Source organism: Trichosurus vulpecula, chromosome 1 (assembly GCF_011100635.1).
Source record: "Trichosurus vulpecula isolate mTriVul1 chromosome 1, mTriVul1.pri, whole genome shotgun sequence".
Classification (NCBI taxonomy): Eukaryota; Metazoa; Chordata; class Mammalia; order Diprotodontia; family Phalangeridae; genus Trichosurus; species Trichosurus vulpecula.
The window spans coordinates 86,806,650-86,832,019 of NC_050573.1; the positions used below are offsets into that span (position 1 = coordinate 86,806,650).

Sequence of the window (25,370 nt, forward strand, 5' to 3'; positions counted from 1 at the left end):
TATGGAAAAAGAGGAAGGCTCATATTTAGACCATACTTAGGACTATTATGTTCACAGCTATGTGGATGATGGATCAGAGAGAGGAGAAACATGAGGCAGGCAGAGCAACCAGGAGGCCTCTGCAGTAGCCCAAGGAAGAGGTAATAATGGCCCTCACTCAGGTGGTGGCTATTTGAATCAAGTAAAGGTTATGTATGTGAGAGAAATTGCAGAGAGCTAAGAAGAGAACCAGAAAGTGCTGCCAAGGTGAAAATCCAAAAACGTACAAAAAGAAAATGACAGGAAACCATTGGTTGCAAAATTATGAGGATAAAGATGAAAAAATAAGCAATTATACCATCTCCAGACTGACCCACTTCAGTGTGTTGTCAGCTCCAAAATACGAGAATGGGATAAAGTTAAAGACAATTTTTTTTCTTCCCAACTTCCCTATTTCTGTAAAAGACACTATTTTCCTTGTACTCCTGGCACATCCTGGGTGTCATCCTCCACTCCTCATGCAAACTTATCCCATGTCTGTTGTCAAGTCTTGCTATTTCCCCCTTCACAATATCTCTTGTATAAGCCTCTTCTCTTTGCTCCCATTACAACCACCGGGGGCACAGATCCTTATCACCTTACACTTGGACTGCTGCAAGAGGCATGGGGTTGGTCTCTCAGCCTCGAGTGCTTCCACACTCAAGCCCATCCTCCACTCAGCTACCAAAATGATCTTCCTAAAGCACAGATCTGACCGTGTCACCCCTACCTCCTGTTTAATGAAGTCAATCACTCCCTATCAACATATAAAATCAAATGTGACCTCTTATATTAGATGTATTTTCATATATTTTAAAGCCCTTCACAACCTGGCCCCTTGCCATCTTTCTAGTCTTTTTATACTTTATTCCCCTTTACTTATGATCCAGCTACACCAGCCTTTCTTGCTGTTGCTCCCACAGGACTCCCTGTCTCCTGACTCCTCACCTTTTCATTGGCTTTCCCCCTTGCCCAGAACTCCCTCTCTCCTCACCTCTGCCAACAACTGGCTTCCCTGGCTTTCCTATGGGTCCTACAGGGATGAGACATGGAGGATAGGTTTGGGTGTGTAGGGAAATGTAATGAAGACAGATTGAAGGGGCCAGTGCTCTTATCTAGTTTGGTCTACTTTGGGCCTTCTGCTGTCCTTCCCCTCATGGAGGTTGGGACCAGAATGGGGTTGCTCATTGGCCCACAGCTTGGCTAACAGAATCTTCTTACTTCTCTTTTCCTCCTCCCTCAACGTCCAGAAATTTCTCTTTTACTGTTATGGATTGGTCCTCAGAGAGTCCTTAGAGAACATAAACGTGAAGACACACTTGTTTGCTCTCCTAGAGCTGTCTCATCAGGTAGCCTGCCAGCGAGAGGTGAGTGACAGCAGTGCCTGAGATCAGAGATGGGACAAGAGGAAAGAAGGGAGGTAGCTGCCAAGGGGGCAACACATAGAGGGCAACAAGGCATGCTTCAGAATGTGATTATAGGAAAATAAATGTCCATACCATTGTCTGCTCAATGCAGAGGGGCTAGATGGTGGCTTAGAAATGTCCCATACACAGATGAGGTATTGGTTAGTTTTCCAGACTTGTCCTCCCCTCCCCACACCAGCCCTTTATTTCAAAGAAAAGCTTGCTGGGTAAGGGACAGGGAAGGGATATAATTTTAAAAAATGTTATTAAAAACAAAAGGCATCAACAAAAAGAAAATAGATATACATTCTTTTAATTTGAGAAAATTCTCATCTTTGTGGTCCTTGTTTTGTGATAAATTATGTTGAGTGCTCAGAGTTACCCCAAAATGGTACCACTCAAGGAGTGATCATGTTTGAGGGCCCAGGGTATGCCTGGGCTTGGAGGCAACACGTGAAGAGGAAAGAACCTTGACCTGAGATCATGCCCAAGGCTGCCATTTATTATCTGTGTCACTTTGGGCAAGTCACTGCATCTCTCTGTGACTCAATTTTCTCATCTCTAAAATGGATATAAAATATGTACTGTCTTCCTCATAGGTTTATTGTGAGAACTACACTTCAAAGTGGGAATTATTATTATTGATGTTTCTGAGAGGCTGTGTGTTAGAAAGTGTCGGACAGGAGATTTGGGAATAACACCACCACCACCAATAATAGCTGACATTATAATTGGCAATAACTGAGATATAGTGTACCATTTGAGCCTCGTAATAGGTAAAATATTATATCATTCTTATTATATAGATGAGTAAGGTTAAATGACTAAGAGATTCATTGATTTTCCCCACTTATACAGTTATCAAATTCCAGAGACAGAATTAAACCTGGAATTTCCTGAACTTTAGCAGGTCTACAGTTCTTTCCACTATACTACCCAGCCTCCTAAGTCTTAATCCTAGCTCCAACATGCATTAGCTGTGTGACTATAAGCTAGCTAGTCCTTTAACCTCTCTGAATCCAAAAATGGGGATAGTATTTGCATTCCCTTTCTCACAGTCTTGTGAGGAAAAATGTTTTGCGAAACCTGAAAGTATTATAGAATTATGAATTGTCATCAATATTATTCTTCCATAAAGTATATATGTGATTGGTGTCTAAATATATAAAAGATGGCTTGGTTCACATGTGGCATTGATAGATATATGATCTGGGATCTGGCGCACCTCACTCCAAGAGAGCCTGTGATTTCTGTCTTTGGGGAGAGTGGAAGGAGGCTGTGACTCGGTGTTTGTTCCTTCTCTTGCCTATCTCTTCCTCAGACATCTGTAAGCCTGAGGGTATAATAGGTTCGGCATAAAAGGCACATCCCTGATTGCTCTTAAGAGGAGGGTAATGGAGTAATATCACCAGCTTAGCTCCCTCCTAATAAAACACTGCGTTAAAAGACCAACATGAATTGTGAATAAGCCCATCCAACAATCAAAACAATAAACAGACCCTGGGAAAGTTGTACAGGTTAGACCTGACCAAAAAATACAGAGTAACAAAGGAACTCTTCAATTGGGAGAGGGAGAAATTACCCCAACTCAACCAAGGATGAAAAATGATCTCACTGAGAAGATAGCCATACTCAGCCATTTCTAGGGTTCCAAGTGCTGGAAATCAAGCAACATGCTGGGGAGCTAGCTCCCCTGTATGTTGGCTGCTTTGCAGGCTGATCTCTGGGCTACAAAGTTATTTTCATTCTCATGACCCTTCTGTCTCCCAAATGTTTGTCTGAAATTTCCAAACATTTTCCTTTATGTGGGTATATAGTGTCATGCTCAAAATTATGCCAGCTAATCAGGAGTCATCTTTTCTTCCACTAGGAAGCATGCAGATTCATCAGGCTTCCTTTAAGAAGCTCACCAACTCAGTAATATATGCATGACAGTGTTACACTTATTATTACAGAGAGCACAGAGAAGAATTTCTGGGGAATTCTGAGGAGGGAAAGTGAGAGAAGACAGGATCCTAAAACTAATCCACATTTTTATCTTTCACAGGGTATAGCACTAGCAATTGGGCTGGCATCTTCCAGCCACCTGGAAGAAACCTGGGCTGTACTGGAGCAATTTGGCCAAACAAGAGTACTGAGGCTTGGTCTAATATCCTCTAGCACCAAGGTACTGTTAGCTGAAGTCAGCCCTCTCGGAGCTGGGGTTGGCCTAACTTGTCTCTCCCAATATTCCCTAGTAGAGCAAGGGATACATTAAAGACATAGTAGGACAGGAGAAAGTAAAAAAAGATCTCTAAAGACAATTTTGTGGGATAGTGGAATGCTGGGTGATAACTGATCTGCCGGGAATTTTCTATGTGATATTTATATATTTATAAAGACACCTCTCTGAGCCTCAGTTTGCCCATCAGAGAAACGTGGATGATAATTCTTGCACCATCTGTTGATCTAATGGATACTGTGAAAATCATGTGAGATAATGAATGTGAAAAGTCTTTGAAAGTCCTAAAGTTCCAAAGAAAATGAGAGGTTACAGATTTGCAATGGTTGAATAACTATTTATTGAGTGCCTGCTCTACCTAAGTCCTCCTTCAATGCTTACATTGGCACAAAGTCTGACTAGGTTTGAGAAGGTGATGCCAGAAGATTATGAAATCTGACAGTTGTACCAATTCAGTTCAACATTGTGATTCAGCAATTATTCCATGTGGAGCTCTGTGCTATGCACTGGGGATACAAAGACAACAATGAAACAGCTCTCACCCTCAAGGAGCTTATACTCTACTTGGGGGATGCAACATGTAGATAGACACATAAATGCAAAGCAACTTGAGGAGTAAGAAGACTTAGAAGGTTCTGAGTACAGTCTTGGCAGCAGTCTATGTTTGCCATGTAGCTTAACTAGGTAAGGAGAGAAATGGACCAAGAGGCCCACACTTTAGCCATTAGGCAACCCTGCCTTATTCCTTGTACAGAACAAATGCCTAAGAAATGTTCCCTTAATTGAATAGAGCATGTGTAGCCATATCAAGACAAGAGTGAATGGCATTTTTCATTTTGAGATTTTCTCAATACTTTTATTCTTAAAGACAGAGCAATAGAGAGAGATAGAGACAGGGACAAAGAGTGGCAGAGAGGAGAGTGGGGGAAGAGAGACAGAGATAGACAAAGAAGTGGGGAGAGGAGGGAGATAGAGAAGAGAGAGATAAGAGGTGGGGAAATAGAAAGACGGGGATAAAGACAAAGAGATAGAGGTGTGGAGGGAACAGAGACAGACAGACAGACATACACACACAGAAAAAGAGAGAGAGAAATTGGTGGCTACTAAAGGATGAAGTCTTTTAGCCCTAGAAATGCATGTGGACTTCGACTGAGTTGTAGAAGGGTCGCAATATGTATCAGTAGAAGTGCCCACTTAGATGAACTCTTTGAAGTATTGAGATATTGAGTACCTAATATTTGCTACATGGCCCCACCTTCAAGAAGCTCACATTATAGCTTAAACACTGGAGAGATTGGTAAAAGTCTCCTGGAGAGGTTTTCATGTGAGCTAGGCCTCGAAGGATGGCAAGAATTTGAATGCTGCTCTTTTGTAAAATGCTTTACACTTTTCAAAATGTGAATTCAAGTCCGTTTGGTACAACACAACAAGCATTTACTGAGCATCTTTAAGGACAAGCAAAGTGGGACTTTTTACTATTTTTTCTTTTGGAGTGTTTCTCAGCACTAATGCAATCAAGTGCCTTTGACTGAGTCTTGCCTTTGTTTGTAGGAAGGCCCACACCCTTTTGCTAATTAGGTATGAAGCCCTGGGGCCCTGAAAAAGGGTATTCATCCTCTGAGGGTAGCCCTTAAGCTAGAACTCTCAGAACTGTGGGAGGAGAGGTTTTGCTTTGGAGGCTCATTCATTGGAAGAGCGTTCATGTGATTTTGTGAGACGAGACTCTGGGTAGCCGTTAAAGAGTAGCTCTCCACCTACCCCCGCCCCCTCCGTCTTTGAAAACCCAGATGTTGGTCCTTCTCTCTTTGGTAACTGTATTGCTATGGTCAGACAGAAGGCTGTCTGTTGATTTGTGTTATTTTGCTCTGTTTATAATTTCTGTTTATATTTTCTCTGAAGTTCAGGGTGCTGACTTTTTCCCCTGAACTAAGTGAATGATGTATGTATGTTTAATTAAAGTGAGATTTTAAACCCCTTAAAGTTGCTTTCCTTAGAAAAGCAGATGAAAGAACCTGTGCTAGCAGCCCTCCACGGCAGCTGCTAGCAGCATGGTTATTACAGCATCTGTGCTGTGCTTGGGGCTGTCATAACCCAGAGCAAAATCAGACATGACTCAGCCCTCATAGAGTTTACAGTGTAGTAGGGGGCATAACTGGGACAAAGGAAAGACTGAACTGAATCTTAAAGGATTGGGAGGAATAAAAAAGGTGGACCAAGGAAGGAAGGGGAATTTCAAAGCTATAGACAAAGACTTTTACTCCTCAACCTCACATAACACTTGGTTTCCCTTTTTATAATGAAATTACAACGTATTATTTTTATTGAAGTTTTCTGGGTTTTTAAAAATCATTTCCCTTCCTGGAATGTAAGCTGTAAGAAGAAAGGGACTTTCACATCTTGTATAAATTTTGTTATAATATAGTGATTTTTGAAAAGGTTGAGAGACATAATTTCTGGGTAAATTAATCATTTTATTAATAATGCCAGCATTTGAAATAAACGGCCAGCTGCATTCTCAAGGCTTATATGACCTTGGAAGAGGGGTATTCCTCAGGGTGGCAGTGAACTCTGATTAGTTAACAATGAGAGAATGAATATTACAATGTGGCTCTGGACCTATTATAATGAACTCTGATTAGGTCATTTACTTCTAAGTTACCTCCAGCCTTGGGCAATCTAGTCAAAGAATTTATCCCCAACCCCAACCTGAACAGAAGGGAGTTTCACCTGAGATTAGAAGTCTGTTCTAGTTGGGTACAGTAACAATACCCCAAATGAAGAGAATGTTAATCCTATCTTCTGCCAGCCAGGTCCCTAGAGATTGGAAAAGGGTATAGGACAGGGAAAAGAAGCTTGGTTTCCCCAGTTTTAATAAATAGCTATTAGTACAAATAATCATTTCTTACAATACAAAGAATTTTCACTAGCCTTTGGCTTCCTTCATAATCCAATGTATTTTATGCCTTTAGCAACATTATTCCGAGAAGGGGTCCAAAAAGGTTGAGAATCCCTGGTAAATAGAGGGTAGCAGAAATGAAATTAGATAGGTTAGCTGGGGCTAGATCATATGAGGTATTGAATGGTAGATTGAGGAGTTTGGACTTTGCTCTATAGATACTAGGGAGCCATTACTGGGTTTTGTGTTGGGGCAAAGCAGAAGCAGAGCTGTTATAAATTACAGATCTGACACTGCCTCCTCTACTCCCTGGCTCAAAATCCACATCCCACTTTGTAAGTCTTCAGGTCCTTAACCTATCTGCATCATATTCCCAACTTCACTGCAAACTCTATGGAATAATCAGGGAAGAACTACGAGCCTGTGAAGAAAAGCCATGATCTCATTTGATCCTCAAACAATTCTATGAGACAGATGGAATAAGAATTATTACCCATATTTTTCAGAGGAGAAAACTCAGGCTCAATGAATTATAGCTTGGCAGAAAGTGCGCTGGATTTGGAATCAGAAGGCCAGGGTTCAAATCTTGACACTGTGTGTGACCCTGAACAAGTCACTTCCCTTGCTGGCCTTTAATTTCTTCTTATTTAAAATGTGGGTGGGGGGGCAGAATAAGAGTGAACATGAGTAGTTCAGGAAGTGAGGTACAGGGAACTTTGAGCCCCTTCTAGCTCTAACATTTTGTGGTTCTGTGACTTGCCCAAGGCCTCATGGTGGGTCAAAGGCAGAGCTGGGATTAGAACCCAAGTCTCCCGATTCCCAGTCAGATTCTCCTTCTGCTACTTGATAGTTGTTTGTCTTCTCCTTCCCTGACAGATCATTCAGGACATTTGTTGGAAGTGGGCAAGCAGCACAGCCCTGTTATGCTACGGGGAGATGGCAGTCCATGCTAAGAACAGCATCCTCCCGTGGGTGGACAACATCATCTCCAGGATGGTGTACTACTTCAACTGCAGCAAATATGTAGGCTCCTCTGCCTTTTCCTTTGGGCCAAGGAACACCCCAGCATCCCTTCTCTTCCCACCCCCACCGAAGTGGCCAAAACAATTATCCCTTGTGAATAGCAGCCCGCTTAGCTAACTCTGTGGGGGCTTGATACCAATAATGAAGATCTTAGTACTCATAGCATTAATAATGGCTTCCAGAATCAATTATTAAAGGGTTGCTATCATTGTTATTCACAATAACTGTGTGACAAGGACTGCAATGATTGCAATGGACATCATGAGGTTCTGAGAGGGGCATTGACTTGCTCATGTTCACCCAGCTACTGGCTGCCAGACTGTTGCCATTGTTCGGTCATCTCAGTCACGTCTGACTCTTCACGACCCCATTGGGGGTTTTCTTGGCATTTTTTGCCATTTCCTTCTCCAGCTCTTCTTACAGATGAGGAAACTGAGGAAAACAGGGTTAAGTGACTGGCCCAGGGTCACACAGCTAAGAAATGTCTGAGGCCAGATTTGAACTCAGGTCGTCCAGACTCCAGGCTAGGAACTCTAGTCACTGCTCCATATAGCTGGCCCAATCCAGGACTTCTGACTCCAAGACCAATGATCGTTCCACGGTGCCATAGCTGCCTCTTAGACAGGAAGCTCCTGGAAGGAAGAGACTCGGTTTGCAGAGCTCTCTATGGAGCTTTCTTAAATTTAGAGCCTTTAAAGGGTATACACATATGCATACACATATATATGTGTATGTATGTGATACATATGTAATGTATTATGTATAATATTGTAAATGTATATGTGTATATACATATATATTTAGTCTTGTGTTCTTATGCCTTAGGGAAACCCATTGTCCCTACCTTAGGGGCTTTCACCTCTACGTGAGGAGATGGGTCATTGAAGAATGAAGCACTTACAAAATAATGCACAACTGTAGGACGCAGTGTCAACATTAATAGTACAGGCAGTAAGTGCTGTGAGAATTCAGAGTAAGGAATGATCAGTCATTCTGTTGTTCCAGCATGGGCTAACCTAGTCATGTAACCTGGTATAAGGACTTGGAGTTAGAAGACCAGGGTTTAAGTCCCGGTTCTGAAAGTTACTAGCTATGTAATCTTAGCCAAGTGACTTCACTTCTCTGTGCCTCAGTTTCCTCATCTCTAAAACTGGAGGAATAATAATTCTCTCATCACGTATCCCTTCCGATAGTTAGTTAGGATAGCTAGTTAGTTAGATAAGTTAGGAAAGCTTTTTGAAAAGCTTAAAGCATGAGAGAAATGTGACTTAATGGCATTGTTATTCAGAGAGGAGATGGTGTTCTATCTGGTCCTTGAAGGATGGGTAGGATTTGGATAAGCAAACAGGCGAGGGGGAAGGCATTCCTGAAATCTGGGACCATGAGAACAAAATGAACAGGTTTGGTCATGACATGAGTGTTGAGGAAAAGTGGAGGAAGAATGGCCACTTGCTGGACATGATGTAGAAAAGATGTCTATTCGAGTATATGTTGGGTAACCTTTGGGGTCCCTCCCAACTCTGAGATTCTGTAAGCATCTTCACAACAAATATAATTTTCCTCTCAGTGTAGGCACACATTTTCTCTCTCTAGGATTCTTCCCACACATCTGAGGGGTGGGCTTTCCTCCCCCCATGCCCTTGTGCACTGGCCTTCAAACATTTGGATTGTGCACCCTTATCAGAACTCATAACATTTTGGGATATGTACCTTTAATACATGCACATTGATTTATTAATAAATAACACAATGAGAAAGCATGTGACATAGTGAATAGAGTTGACTTCATTTCTGACATACCCTGGACGTCATCCAATATAATCTGGGCCAAGTCATTTAGTCTCTCAGAACTCAGGCAATTCTCTAAGACTGGAAACCGCGTAAAAGGTGTTTTCCTGCTCTGGTAAACGAAGTTTTCTCATCTGGGAGTTCCCTCTACCAATGAAATGAAAGGACCAAGGCCCAACCCCTGTCCTATAATGTACTACTTTTGTATGAAATGTATACAAAAAGAAATTTAAAAAATGATGGGATAAAATGAAGTTATTCATATTTTTAAATATCTTAATTTTATTTACTACTGGTATGAAACCTTTTTAATATGATTGATAATGATGAGTGATATGATTGGGCATGCTTCACTATTTTCTTTTTAAATCTACTTTATGCCTGGGGGATGGGGCAGATTTGAACATAATACTAATTTGTTAGAAATTAGCATTTATTTGATTGGGTCAATGTAGCTCTCTACTTAGGCAGGTAAAATTTATTTTAAAAGATAAAACTTCTTCATCATACATAATGCAAAAATCAAAAATACATCAAAACAGCTTAGGAAACATCTCTTTTCAATGGGAGTCATTCCAGAAAAGATATTCACCACCCACAATGCAAAAACAACAAGCAAATATGAATTGTCTCTGATTTTGGCTTGGCAGAAAGTTTCTCATTTAAGTCAGCTATTCATCCTTTATGTAGTTCTGCTTAGTGGATTAGATTATGCCTTAATTTCCATTTTTGTGTGAGGCAAAGGAGCAGTAGGAAGCCCAGTGAGGGAAGGGAAGCGATGTATAATGAGCCTGGAAAGGCAGGTTGGGGTCAGGTTGTGAAAGCTTGTGAAAGTCAAACAGAATAGTTCATAATTGATCCTAGAATCAATAGGGATTCACTGGAGCTTTTTGAGTAGGGGACTGATATAGTCAGATATGCTTAAGGAAAATCACGTTAGCAGGTTTGTGTAGGATGAACTGAAGCAGGGAGAGACTTAAGGCAAAGAAAGCACTTAGGAGGCTATTGTAAGAGTCCGGGAGAGGTGATAAGCACTGGAACTAGGATGATGGCCATGTGAGTAGAGAGAAGGGGATGGATTTAAGAGATGTGGGGATGGAAATGTCAAGATCTGGCAACTACTTGACATGCGGAGTGAATGAAAGTGAGGAGACAAGGATGACACCAGGTAACAGGAAGGATGATGGTTCTCTTTACTGAAGTAGGGATCTATGGAAGTGGGATGGGTTTAAAGGGAAAGAACGTAATAATATTTGTGACTCATATTGCAACATATCCACACCTGCTCATCCTGTGCAACTCACTGGGTCACATCAAAGATGACGGGGGCGGGGGTTGAGGAAGGGAAATCAGGGCTCTTACTCATTACTGTTGTGGGTGCCTGGGTCAAGCTTAGGTTCTAAGGCATCAGGGTACTCCTGATGCCCATTATGGAAAGGGCATCATGGAATCTACAGCTCTGCTGCTTACTGCCTTTGTGATCTGGGTAAGTCACTGAATCTCCCCTTGCCTCCTATTTCTCATCTGTAAAAATAAGGACAGTGCTCTCCAAGGTCCTTCCCATGAAGTTTTCCCTATTATCCATGGCCTTCTTGGGGTATATGCTGAACAGTGGAATCATTCTGTCAAAGGGCATAGATATTTTAGCATATTTATTTGTATGATTCCATATTGCTTTTCAGAATGGTTATGCTAATTCAGAGCTCCACAACAATAAATTAATATGCTTATATTTCCACAATCTCTCCCATATTGATTACTTAAGGTCCCTTCTAGCTCTAAATCTAAGTCTATAAAACAATGGGCTGACATCTGGTATAGAAGAGGGGAAGCTGAGATCTTGTATAATTGGAGTGTGGGGCTAGGAAGAGAAGGAAGAAGGAGAAAACTGGGGACTGAGTGGAGAAACAGTAGGTCATGCTGGGTAAAAGGAGATGTGGGATGTTGGAGATAGGATTTGACCCATCTTTCCATGCTCCAATTGGTTGGTCACTAATTTGGAGTCATTCTCTCCTCCCACCTTAGGCTCCTGCCATGGTCCCTGTTTTGGATACCACTGCCCTAGAGAACTGGGTATTATCCCTGGGAAATGGTTGTTTACTAGCCTTAGCCAAGGTCATGAATGATCAATCAGTTCATAGAATTCCAATATTTGTAGGGAAATCAGAGGTCTGATTTGGTTTTTACTTGCCTCTTGGATGGATTAGGATGACGTCCTGAAGAGCAGTTTCCTCAGCGCCACAGTCATGGTCTCCACGGCACTCGAGAAAGACAAAGCAGTAAACAGCTACACGTTCACACATCTCCCAGACCTGATCGACTGTATACTGGTGAGTGATCACCCACTTGTACCACGGAGGGCTGTTCTTTCACCAGCACACAGGTGTATATGTTGGGAGGGAGGCATTATTCTTATGCAGTTGGTCCTAAAGTGAAAATTCATGGCCTTTCTTGGTCCACAATAGACCAGTTACACACGAACCGTTGGTAAGTCCATTGATTAATCTCTCTGGGTTTCAGGGTTGTTGTTTTTTAATCTGTAAAATCACGTTAATGGAAGCAGCGGCATATGGTGAAAGGACATTAGTTTTGGCACTTGAGGATCTTTGACTCTGCTATTTACCATCTATATGACCTGGGTCAACTCAAGTGCACCTGCTGGAGCTATTTCTTCATCTGTAAAAAACAGTTACAAGGTTAGACTAGAAGAGCTCTAAAATCCCTTGCAGCTTTTGGGGGTTATAAACAAATCTATAGCTCAGCTCAGCCATTTATCCATTCATATTTTTATGCATTCTTGTTCCAATGTTTCATTGGAGCATGGATATGACCCAGGGTTCTCAAGGATTGTAGAAGGGAAATGCAAGTCCTGGCAAATTCTAACATTTGGAAAAGATTCCAAGTTAGTTCTAGCAACAGGTTGTGTCTGTTTTCTGAGGACCAGCCTAACTAGGGAGACACTCATTACCAGTATGGTAGACAATAAGTGATGAAGTTTTTGGTCATGATAACTCATGAAAAGGTGAAAAATTTAGAATGGCTGCCATATCTGCATGGATCCTTCCACTTCTTCAGCAATATTAGAGAGACGGGAAGAGGGAGAGAGGATAGTAAGAAATTTTTAGACAGCTTGAGTCAGAATAATTAAATTTCTTGAAATATGTTCAAGATTTTTAATGTCAAATGAAGCATAAAACAGCAAAATGTATGCTCACCAGAGATGTTTACCACTGCCAGGAAATGATGTCTAGTGCAGAATTCAAACAGAAAAAGAGATTCCCTATAAATGGTGAGCTTAGGGTTGGAGTTAGGTTCCTCCTTGAAACAAACACCATATCTTTTAAAAACTATTATTCTTTTGTTGATGCTATATGGCTGGATATCATGTAGGATCACAATAGGCTGCAACACATTGCCAGTGAAGACTTGCGTGAAAGAAACAGATAAACTGATAGCAGCAGAGAAGCATAATTGGAAAACGAGATGGGGCTGGTTAAGATGATAATGTGAAAGATTGTAAAAAAAAAAAAAAGACTAGACTTGTCACTTAATGTTCTAGCAAATATGTGAGAAAAAAGGCTCCAGATAAGCAATTATAAAGAAACCTGAAGAGAAACAGAAAGCTCTACTGTATAGTCCAGACTGTACTAAAGCCAGAGGGCAGCTGATGGTGGCTGGGAGAAGTATGGCCCAAGAGGATCTAGCTTGAGTGATTCCGAAAAGGTGGGATCTTAAGGAATCTAGAACAGGTACCAGGAAACAGGCCTGGAACATACAAGCAATTAAAGAGAGGGTCAGACAAGAAAAGCTTGTTCAAACTCTAGTGAACAAACTCAAAGTCAGGAGAGTCTGAATGAGGACAATCTGGGTTGAGGGGGTGGAGACAGGGAGGAACCCAAGTTCCTAAAATTGGGACTTGTAGCCAGATCCTGACTCGGGCTTCTCAGAACTGAAGAGACAAACCTCATAGATGAGAGACAGACCTCATAGATGACTAAGTAAGATCACTGGGAACCACAGCTGGAAAGAAGGCCAGATCTGCACTAGGGAGCTCACAGAGCAGTGGCTTTGCAAGGGGTTTGAGACCAACGTAATCTCCAATACTACAGCAGGAAGTAATATTAATTCCTTATTTAAGATCAAGTAAGGAAGGGAAACAAAAAGACAGAGAGTTATAAAGACCAGCACTCACAATATACTTCCAGGAGTCAGAGATAGAGACCAGGGACTGAGGCAGAGCAGGGGACCTAGTACCACTCATCCTATCCAGAATGGGATGGCAGTAGTATGCAGACTAAGGAGGAGGCAAGGTCAATAGCACTTAGTAAAACCACCCAAATGTAATGGAAGGTATGGAACCTGACATAAAGCCCTAATCTAACACCTGAGACTAAAAATAAGACTAAATAAAGAAATACTATGGGCTATGAGAAGCCCAAGAAGTAAATGCAGAAGAAGTTACTTCACATCTAATATAACCAGAACCTCAAAGAAAAAAAAATGATATTGTCACAGGGACTAAAAAAAATGGATGGAAGAAAGCAAGTGATAAAAAATTAAATAGAAAAAAGGGGAAAATGAAAGGGGAAGAAATACCTTAGAAGAGAAAGTGGAAAACCTTGTACAAAGTGTGGAAAAAAACAGAACTGAGAAATGAGAACACAATAACTCGATAAGGCAATAAGAAAAAATAGAACAAAGTCAAAAGATTGAAAAAATAGAAGAAAATGTAAAGTATCTACTATTGAAAACAGATCAAGAGGAAATAAACCTTAAATCATTAGAGGAATCATTAAACTCCCTAAAAACTATGACCAAACAAAAAACCTGGATAGCATACTTTGGTAAATCATAAAAGAGAACTGCTCAGATCTATTAGAACAAGAGGACAAAATGAAAATAGGAAAAAAAAATGCACACATCACTTCCTCAAAGGAATGTCAAGCTGAAAAGCCCCACAAGGATCATAGTCAAAATTAATTGTTTCCAAGTCAAGAAAAAAAAATATTACAAGGAGCCAGAAAGAGTTCCATTACCAAGGAGCAAGTCAGGATTATGTGCGACTCTGCAGAACCTACATACAAGCGAGAAAACTTGCACTACATTATTCCAACCGGCAAAAGATAAAGGTTTATAGCCAAGAACAACAGGCTGAAAAACAGGATGATCCTAAATGAGAAAAAAAATGGACCTTTAATAGAAAAAGAGAACTTTCAAGTGAAAAGACCACAGTTGATTAGAATCTTAAAATGCAAATCCAGTAAGCAAGAAATCTAGAACGGTAAATTCATTTGAGTTGTTGGAAAGAGCTGAATGATAATGAAGTGTTTACAGTCTAATATATCTGGAAAAGAGAGAAGGATCCTGCTCTTTGCAAGGATTACAGAGTGAGTGAAGTAACATACGGATTTGATATGGTTTTATTCTGTTTAGTTCTGAAAGAAGAAACAAACATAGAAAAAAGAAAGGAAAAAGAATGAGAGGATATGATGGCAGGAAATACCCAATTTAGAATCATCACTGTGAATGTGATAAACTTATCCATAAAAGTGGAAATCCGCAAAGCAGATTAGAAAGAAGAATCCAATAATAGGCTGCTTATGAGAAAGATGACTGAAACATAAATATTCAAACAGAACTAAAATGAGAGGCTGGAATGGAATTTATCATACCACTGGGGAATTTTAAAAAGCAGGGGTACCCCATCATCATCTCAGACAACGCAACAATAAAAACAGATATGGTTAGAAAAAATACGTAGGGAATACAGGGGTTTTTTTCAGTAATGAAGGCATAATCATAAACAAAGAGGAAACAGAATTATCTATTTTTGAGGATAACTTGGCGGCTAGAACCCTAGAGGTTCAACTTAAATTGAAAACATAGTAGCAAAGAAGTAAAGTAGGGCATAAAATGAATTCCCCAAATTACTACTTTTTCTTTATAGTAACTTCTCCAAATAGTTAGACTAGATTAAAACAATTCTGTTATAAATAACTATAGACTGCATAAAATATATTGGAGCGTACCTACCATTACACACGCAGGAAGCATATGAATACAACCACAAAATACTCTTTTAGAAATAAAGAAAGAAAAATGAAAAAAGAGTCATATAGGATAAGAAGATATGAATGGATTATGATAGTCACTATTGGAAAGAACAATCACATCTTTGATATCGCCATTGCATTAAAGTATGGAAGTATCCCTTTTCTACAGAACTGCATTAAGCGCACAATCTTGCACAAATATACTCACAAAAGAGTAAGCAACTATGTATTTGTACATAAACATGTAAACACAACTACCTACGTTATGCTAGTTTAATTCAATATAAAAAGCTCAGTCCTGGTCCTCATGGAACTTATAGTTTAGTTTAGGGTTTTTTTGGTGGGGGCAGGGCAAGTGGGGTTAAGTGACTTGACCAAGGTCACACAGCTAGTAAGTGTGTCAAGTGTCTGAGATTGGATTTGAATTCAGGTCCTCCTGACTCCAGGGCCAGTACTCTACTCACTGCGCCACCTAGCTGCCTGGAACTTATAGTTTAAGGGTTAAGACACTGATGGAAAACCAAAATATATAATATTCCATGATAGAGATTTGGGTCTAGGGTGCACGTGGGAATGAGAAGAGAGCTATACATTGAACAGCATGAGGAGCTCCAGATGTGGAAATTCCCTACACGCACAGAGCCCAGCAGCTCCTTTGAACTTTATAATCTAGTGAATAGGTAGGGGCTTAGAGATTTAGTGACTTGCACATGGTAACAGAGCTATCATATGTTAGCAACACAGCCCATTTCTTTTGGAATCCTAGGATGGCCTTGTATCTATTATGCCATGTTGCTTCTAACTACTATTAGAGAAGTGTGAAATGAAATACTATATGAAATTCAAAGAGGAAGGCTGATAGAGACAGTACAGACAATCAATAAGACTTCAAGGAGGAGTTGGTATTTGCATTTAACATGAAAGGAAATTAATTTAAAAGACAAAAAAAGTGAAAGGGGTCATTCTAGGCAGAGGGAATTGTCTGAGCAAAAGCGTGGAGCTCAGAGATTGTGGGACACGTTTGGGGGTTAATATGAAGTAAGGGGCAATCAACTGATGGCTAGCAGCAACATTTTCCACGGTTCATGTATGTGAGCCTGAAGCTGTCAACATCGTGAAGTAATCTATATAATTCAAAAGAATTGCCCAGTGACATGCAAACACAGAAATCACTTTGAGTTAATTTCATGATTAAATTGCTACCTAGCAGGTAATTTTTTTTTTGAGTCATAGCGACTTGTGGTGATCAGACTTAGAGAGTTCTGATCTGTATCACAACACTGAAATCAAAGATTTCAATAGATCTCAACAATTCATACCATAATGCTGACTTCTGAGAATTTAGGATTCCATCGGTGTGGCTCCTCCTCTCTCTACCAATCCAGGTTTCTACTCCTCTTTGTCCGAGCTGACTGTCTTTGTAAATTGATGGAGATTAAATGAAATTCATCTTCTTTTGGCAAGAAAAGGCCAAAAGTTTAGAGGTATTTTCAATTTTTATTTTTCACAAAGGTGAAAAACGGCCAGTAGAAGGGGAGACAGCCATAGATTGGAGCTGGGAAGGGCTGAGCTAAATATGGAATCATAATATCATAGAATTTAGGCTGAAAGGAATTGGGTTGAGACTATGGTTTAACTCCCTCAAATTACGTATAAGGAAATTGGAGCCCAGAGGGAATGAGTGATTTACCCAGGGTCATAAATTGCTAATAGTAAATTGCCAATCTGGGATTTGAATCTAGGTTTTCTGACACCAGGTGAAGGAATGAATGTAAAAGCGTTAAGTGCTTACTATGTACTAGGGGTTGGTGACAGAGTTTCAAGGGAGCAATGCAATATCTCCCCCATCACCACCTTTGCCCTCCATCAAGGAATTTATATTCTAATAGGGGGAGAAAACAAATGAAAGGAAGTCAGAATTCAAAAGTGGAGAGGGCTGGGTTTGGAACAAAGGTATTTCCAGTGTGGTTTGAGAAATGGCTTCAAGTGCAAAGGTGTCCTGCTTCCAGGCAAGGTAAGGTGAAAATTTACCTATCAAGGCTCAGTGACCCAAGGGGCAGAGTCCAAGTTCTGGTTGGAAGAGGAGGGCTGGAGTGAAAGTGGAGTGATTCGCTCCCCTCTCCACTGCAAGGACAAGAGTTGAGGAGAGACCGGAACTGGTACAGTGATTATAGATAACAGGAATGAGGCAAATATGGCAGTGCCTATTACTTGGAAGGAATGTATCATTGAATAGTATAGTGGTGGTGTCAAGCTCAAATAGAAAAGGTTATCACTAAACTATACAGAGTCCATAGCAGCTTAGAGGTGCAGTGGACAGAGTGCGAGTCTTGGAGTCAGGGAGACTCATCTTCCTGAGTTCAAATCTGGCCTCAGACACTCTCTATTCACCCTGGGCCAAGTCACTTAACCCTGTTTGCCTTGGTTTCCTCATCTGTAAAATTAGCTGGAGAAGGAAATGGCAAACCACTCCAGTATCCTTGCCAAGAAAACCCCAAATGGGGTCACAAAGAGTCCGATATGGCTGAAAGAAAAACAACTGAAGAACAACAAGGAATCATACATAATAAAGATCCCTGTGGGCCACATGTTGACTTAGAAAACCACATGTTAATATTGTCTATGTTTTAATACATTTTTATTTATTTTGTACATATTTCTCGATTATATTTTAATCTAGTTCAGACTGCACTGAAGAGTGTTATGGGGAAAAATACGAATGTGGAAAGAAAGGAATACTTGAATAGTTTATTTTTAACCAAAAGTCTGAAATTCTAATAAAACTTCCATCTAAAGTGATATAAATAATTCCTCTGCGGTTGGCTCATGTGGATAGGGAGGTGATCTTGGTGAGCACTGGCAGGTCTCACCAAGCCTTGGACATCTTGTTCCATAGACGTTCCATAGACATCTTAAACTCATGTCCCAAACTGAACTTGTTATTCTCCCTGCCTCCCCCTTCCTCAAATTTTCATTTCCTAGATCTTCTTATTACTGTCAAAGTCACCAGCATCTTCCCAGCCATGCCTTGGTTCCTCACTCGCTCATCCCCCAGAGCTAATCTGTTGCCAAGTCCTATCAATTCTACCTTCACAGCATCTCTCATAGGTGTCCTCTTCTCTCCTCTGACACAGCTACTGCAAACTAATGTAGCTCCCTGTCACCTTAGGTGTGGACTCTTCTAATAGCTTCCTGCTTAGGATGCTCACCCCAAGTCTCTCCTGTCTTCCATCCTCCATTCTGCTGCTGCAGGATCTTCCTAAGTCACAGGTCTGACCATGTCACTCCTCCTGTGATTGCCTACTACCTCTCAGATAAAATATAAAACCTGTTTGATTTTTAAGGCCCTACCTTCCCAGTTTTCTTACACTTTACCCCCATCTCATATTTTACAGTCCAGTGACTCTGGCCTTATTATTACTCACACAAAACACTCCATCTCTTAACTCTGGGCACTTTTCACTGGCTGTTCCCCATACCTGGAGCTCTCTCCCTCCTTGTCTCTGCCTTCTACCTTTCTTCACGTCTCATCTCAAATCCTACCTTCTGCAAGAGGCCTTTCCAGGTGTTCTCCCTTACCTCCAACATCCCCTTCTCAATTCCTTCCCTCTGAGATTGCCTCCAATTTACCCGGTATATATCTTGCATGAAAATAGTTGTTTGCATCTTGTCTCACCTATTAGAATGTGAGATCCTTGAAGACAGAAACTATTTTTGCTTTTCTTTGTAACCCCAGTGCTTAGCACAGAGTCTAGAACATAGTAATCATTTAAAAAATACTTTGTGACTTCACTTGAGGGCAGGCCTGATGAGTGTGCATGTTCTTGTTCCATGGAGTAGCTAAGGTCAGTATTGAGAAGCTTAACACCAGTGAATTAATCACAAGGGGATGGATTTTTGTCACTGAAATTCATGAAACTACCTTCTTAGTCATGGGGTGTTTGTGATCTGCATTAATGGAAATGCTTCTGCACCGATGAAATGACAAATTCTGACAAGTGTTTAGGGACACTGACGACCTTTGCTAGTGGCTAGCTAAGGTATTTTTACTTTTTGGTTGGCCCATCCCACTGTACAGAAAGCTCCTGTCCTTCTCAATACAGACAATTGAGTGGGGGGGGGAGGGTGGATTTGGAAGGAATGAGGAGCATGTGTGATGATGCCTCAGGAACTGGAAGTGTGGTTGGCACTAGATCCTGCAGTGTAGAATGCCTTAGACCTCATCTTTCCCAGTTCTCAAGGTTAGAAATGCCTTGGCAGAATTTTGCTACCTGAGTCAGAGTAAGAAGTCCCCATGGCCTACCCTGGCTGGGGGATGGCTAAGAAGAAATCAGACAGTTTGAAAATGGGCCAAGGTAGTTGGCAGGACTCTGTTCTTCTTACTAATCTGGCTTTGTCATTCTCAGATCAGCATTCAGAAGGAACCTCGTGAACTTTTTGACACATATTTTCGGCAGAAGAGCCTACAAGTTATCAGAACGTTGAGGTATTTATTACCCTCAGGTTAGCAAACATTAGCCACTTATACAGAAATTCAAGGCCAGAAATCTCTGCTAGGCCCCTACCCTTCTAAGCATGGGCAGATAAAGGAAGAAGAAGGGTCTGTGGCCATGAATTCAGAGATGGGGTTATTGAAATCCAAAACATGGGCTCTGTTCTTGTCTGGGCTAGGTAGTTTTATTTTGTGCTCTGGCCATAGAAGGACTCCACCATTCTGGCCACTTACTGAGCCATAACCCCAGCTATAGATTTATCTTCAACCCTGGCTGCAGACCTAATCCTAACTCAGGTCCCAACTTGGTCACCCATCCTTGATTTTGGTCCCTATGTTTATTTGGCTTATATTTTTGTCTTATATACATATATGTTGCTGCTCCTAATAGAATAGAATCTCCTTGATGGCAAGGGCTATTCCCTATTTGTCTTTCTATTCCTAATATAATGCCTGGCACACAGTAGGCAACTCAATAAATGATTGACTGACCTTAGGTAGACCCACAACCTCAGCCATAGACCTGGTCCTAGCCATGGTTACAGACTGGACAGAAGGCTAAATGAGTACCTTAAGTGGCATAAGTCCTAAACCCTGACTCTAGACTGAGCCTTGATTTTGGTCTCAGATTTGGTTCTAGTCTAGCCCTATCCTACCAGCCATCTCACAAATATCTGCTATGGGTTACAAAAGATGTGAGTCCTCACTTAGGTGGTCAATCAGTAAATAAGCATTTATTAAGAGCCTACTATCTGTCCTTAAGTGCAGGTTTGGCAATGTCACTGTCCTACTAATAAACTCCCTATTGCCTCTGCTTACAGCCTACATCCTTTAATAATGATATTAATCTTCATTTATTTTTAAAAATGACCCATTTTTAGGTTTTAAGTTATTTTCTATTTTAACTCTCCATTACATGACTCACACACATTGATAGAGGCAATTTTCTCACCTGGGAGTTCCCAGTACCAGTGAAATCATATGACTGGTTCCTTTCCTTATCGCCATCCCTATCCTCCCTCCCATTCCCTATCCCTAATCTTATCATTACCTGTATACCTATCCATGTCTCCTAGGTTTTCAGTGAGGCAAGAATCTTACTTTTTTATATCTTTATCCTATAATTGAATATATTTTCTTCGTGTGTCTCTTGCCTCAGTTCCCTACAACCATGTCTCAGTACAGAAGACAAAACTAACGTGCTCAATACCTGCTTTGAAAGCCTGTTCATGCTTCCAGCCACAGAGATGTTGGCAGATAGTCTGCCTCATCAGGAGACTCCATGTGATGTCAAGGTGATGCAATCCTGCTCCCTGCTGAGGTTACCTGGCAAGGTCCAGTCATTGGGAGATGACACCAAAACTGGAGATCAATGGGGTCTGGGGTAGGGTGGGCACACCCTGGCTAAGTGTGTATCTGGAAGCCTCTGTGATGTACGGGAGTTTGAAGTCAGAAAACCTTGGTTGGAATCTGTGTTCTGCCACCTACTTACCTGTGTGACCTGGGGGAGTCACTTGCTTCTCCTGAACATTAATTTTCATCATATATAAAACGAAAGGATTTAACAAGATGGCCTATAAAGCCCTTCTGACTTTAAATCCTATTCTCCAATAGCCCTAATCACAATAACTGGAGGGACTTTGGTGAACAAGGGGAGAGACAGTGTGTTTCAAGGACTGAGGGTCAGGAAACCTAAGTTTAGACCCAAATCTGCTTCTTTCTACCTGTGAGAAGTTGGGCCAGACACTTCGGAAATAGAGAGGTGCTGCACAGTTGCAATGGATATGATTGTTAGAAATTTTTCAACTAGAAAGGCTATTAGATACTGAGAGGGCCAACCTGCCAGGCTAGATCCATTTTTCCAGAGATCTGCCAGGGGAAGCTGGGCATTCCTGTAACCTCATGGGGTTTACAAAGTACTTTCTTCATCAACACCCTTCAAGGCAAGAAGGGTAGGTATGATCGCACCCATTTTATTAATGAGAAAATTGAGGCTTGGAAAAAGTAGCTGACTTCCACAGTCATACATTAAATATTGAAGAAGGAATTAGAATCTTGTTCTCCTGAGTGCAAGATAGGCATTTGTAGTAAAATATGCTATATCTTGAAATTAATGAATGATTTTTATAAATCAGAATATTTGACATTCATTAAATTCCTCCCATGTTACAGCACAGTACTAGATACTGAAAGAAATATAAATATGAAGTGAGAGTCTTGGAGACTAAGAGACATTTACAAACAACAGATAAAAAATAATACAAGATGAGTGCATAAGTGAGTTACCAAGGGTTATGTGATCTTTGAGGGCAGAAAGGACATTGCAAGAATCTATGACTGAACATAAACATTCTATTGTTAGCCCCAGGGACAGACTAAGGCAGGGCTTTGGGGGCCTACAGTTGAAGAATTCTTGAGGCTTCTCCCAAGCTGAAAGGGCTCATAGGATAACAGAATTAGAGCTGGAAGGAACCATTTAGTTTAACCACCTTTTTACAGATGATGAAACTAAGACTCAGAGCAGTTAAGCAGTTTCCTTAAGGTCACACAGGTAGGAAGTGGTGGAATTGGGTTTTGAATGTGCCTTATATCTCCACCCCCAGCCCTCGTTCTCCCATCCCATACTGTGTCCCTGTCAGGCCAGACTTTGAGATGCCACAAATGACTTGTTTTCTTCTGCATATAGTGCCTATATGACAAGACTATGGAGAACCTTGATCAGCTTCTCCAGTGTTTCCTCTCTCAGCATCAGACAATGGAAGAGCTCCAGTTTCTTCTGCAGGTGAGGGATGGGAGTGATGGCAACGGCATAAGCAACTGACCCCGGGCTGCTCTCCATATCTCCCCGCCCCCTTCACCAAGACCTCATTGTGTTAATTTAGGGGTTACATTCAGACTTCATCTCCTTTTGGATGAAGAACATCAAATTCAGCTTTGCATCCAGATATTTCTAAGGAGCCAGAAACTCAGCAATACGTTAGCCAGAATCTTTGAGTGATGGATTGAATTTGTTAGTTTTACTTTGGCTTTTTAGTACCACAAAGATGAGGATCTCCATTGCTTGTGAAGGTATCCTCCCCCCCCCCCACCTCCTTTCCATGTTCCTCCTTGACAATGGCAACAAGTTCAGAGTTCTAGTCTCATTGTCATGGCTTGGTGGCCCCATTGAAGACTAGTTGGACCTAATATTGAGTTTTCCCATGAAGTGAATGCTATAAATTGTGCTTACCACAAAATGCTTTTAGGCTGTGTACACTTTTATTAAGGGGATTTGCTCTGCGAAGTTTGGGCTCAGTCAAAGGGCCACACTTGAGGACCTAGAGGTCCACATGTGGCCTCGAAGCCGCAGGTTCCTTACCCCTGCTAGCCTGTATTACTTATTACTAAAGACTCATTTTCAAACCAGTGATGTGAGAAACAAGAAGAGGAGATGAAAAGAACATTGGACTTAAGAGTCAGAAGACACTCCTTGGAGTACAGGCTGTGCTTCTTACTAGCTATGTGACACTGGGCAATTAATAGAATCGTGGGATATTAGCATTAGGCAGGACCTGAGAGATTAACTTCCTTGTTTTATAGAAGCAAACGTCACTGTGGCAAAGGATATACACAGAGAGGAAGTGACAGAAACAAGACTGGACCCCAAAAGTGCGGTGTTTTATCTACTCTATTCTGTCACATAATCTCTCTAAACCTCAGTTTTCTTATTTGTAAAATAGGGATAATAATAAGTTATAAGTTGGAGATAAAGCACTTTACAAACTATAATCACTACATATAACAATTTATTATTAGTAATAATAATAGTCAATTAGCATTTATTAATGTGCCAGGAATTTTGATAAGTATTGATGTAGTATTTTTATATCCCTCCAAATGCCTAGCTCATAGCTACACACACAGTGGGTACTGATATAGGCTTGTTTGCTAGATATGACCAAGGAGAATGACAATAATAGTGGGAATGTAAAACTGGCAAGAAGGGAATGGTGGTATTATGACACGCTGAAAAGAAGAGGGAATATATTCAAGGAATGGTAAGGCTACTTGCTGCCAGTGTGGCTGTATAAGGCCGATAACACCAGCACACAGGAAGGCTGCTAGCACAGGTTCTTTGATCCACTTTTCTAAGGAAAGCAACTTTAAGGGGTTAACAATCTCACTTTAATCAAACATACAAACAAACAAATCATTCACTTAGTTTAGGGGGGAAAGCCAGCACCCTGAACTTCAGAGCAAATACAAACAGAAATTACAAACAGACAATATAAACAGAGCAAACACACACAGTTATCAACAGACAGGCCTCTAGCTGTCTGACCAAAGAATTACATAGTTACTGGAGAGAGGCACCAACATCTGGGTTTTCAAAGCCGGGGGGCTCCAGCAGCTACCCAGAATCTCATCTGGTCAAATCACATGACACTCTTCCAGTGAGTGACAGCCCTTGTATCTATCACTTTGGTATCTATCTAATCAGCTGGCCCACAGTCCTAGCCATGATCAAAATTCAGCCAACAATTTTTAGTGGGTATATATGGGGTGGGGTAAAGGACTGGGGGTTGAGAAAGATAAGCCTCAAGACTACTATGGCTCTCATTCAGCCAAATTTTCTTCTTGCTCCACCTGCAGCACTTTGAGCCCTGGCTCATGGCCAGTAAGCCTCATGAGAGGTTCCGGGCCCTGCAGACAGCCTTGAAGCTACTCCAGCACTCCCAGGAAAACCTGAATCTGATTGTAAGTTAAGAATCAATCCCTCATCTTCCCTTACACTTCACTTTTCCTTCTTATTGATTCAACTAGCCACTTGAGGGAGGTTCTTCTTACTAGAAGCATTCACAGAATGGTGGCTGATGGACTAAGAAGGACTGAATAGAAAGGAACAGTTGACCCAGCAGGGTAGGACATCTGGGAAGGAGGTCAAGATTATGGTTACTATCCTCCAGGAGATAATCAATCAACCATATTTGTCCTCTAGTAGAATAGCTTCTAAACTTTTTCATAATTCAGTTCATTAGAGTTTTTCACAATCAGCCAACAACATGCACAATGGCATCTTATATTCTCTTCATCTTTCAGATAATTGTGAAATAGTGAAGCTAAGGTCCACTGTTGATCATTGCTTTTGGAAGTCTAATTGTTTTCTCCTAATAATGCCTTCATTGAGGATATCTTTTATATGTCTATCGATGACTTTCCCAAAGATTTTGTATAGATGAGAGAGTTAGCATGTAGGTCAATACTTATAGATTCGAGAGCTACTGATTTTCTCTTGATCACCTATTTCAATATCAATATAGTCCGTAGAAAATAAAATCTTCACTGTTTTAGCCATACATCTGCTAGAAACACTTTAAAAAATTAATGTAGCTCAAAATCATTCTAAGCACCTTCTGCTTAAAGAGGGAAGGTTGTCCAAAAATGGGTAGCATGTCCCCTTGGCTTTGAAAATCTAACACAAGCCATTTTAGAA

At 40.9% G+C, this 25,370-nt stretch overlaps 1 protein-coding gene across 1 annotated transcript in view; it reads left to right on the forward strand.

Annotated features, from left to right (window-relative positions):
- Positions 1-25,370, forward strand: part of LOC118835541 (maestro heat-like repeat family member 5) — a 138,934-nt gene that overhangs the window by 24,169 nt on the left and 89,395 nt on the right. The window contains exons 5-12 of the mRNA XM_036742738.1: positions 1,269-1,385; positions 3,472-3,591; positions 7,418-7,564; positions 11,560-11,682; positions 19,812-19,891; positions 21,057-21,192; positions 22,584-22,679; positions 24,530-24,634. Of these exons, the coding sequence (XP_036598633.1) occupies positions 1,269-1,385; positions 3,472-3,591; positions 7,418-7,564; positions 11,560-11,682; positions 19,812-19,891; positions 21,057-21,192; positions 22,584-22,679; positions 24,530-24,634 (924 nt within the window). The remainder of the gene's footprint in view (positions 1-1,268; positions 1,386-3,471; positions 3,592-7,417; positions 7,565-11,559; positions 11,683-19,811; positions 19,892-21,056; positions 21,193-22,583; positions 22,680-24,529; positions 24,635-25,370) is intronic.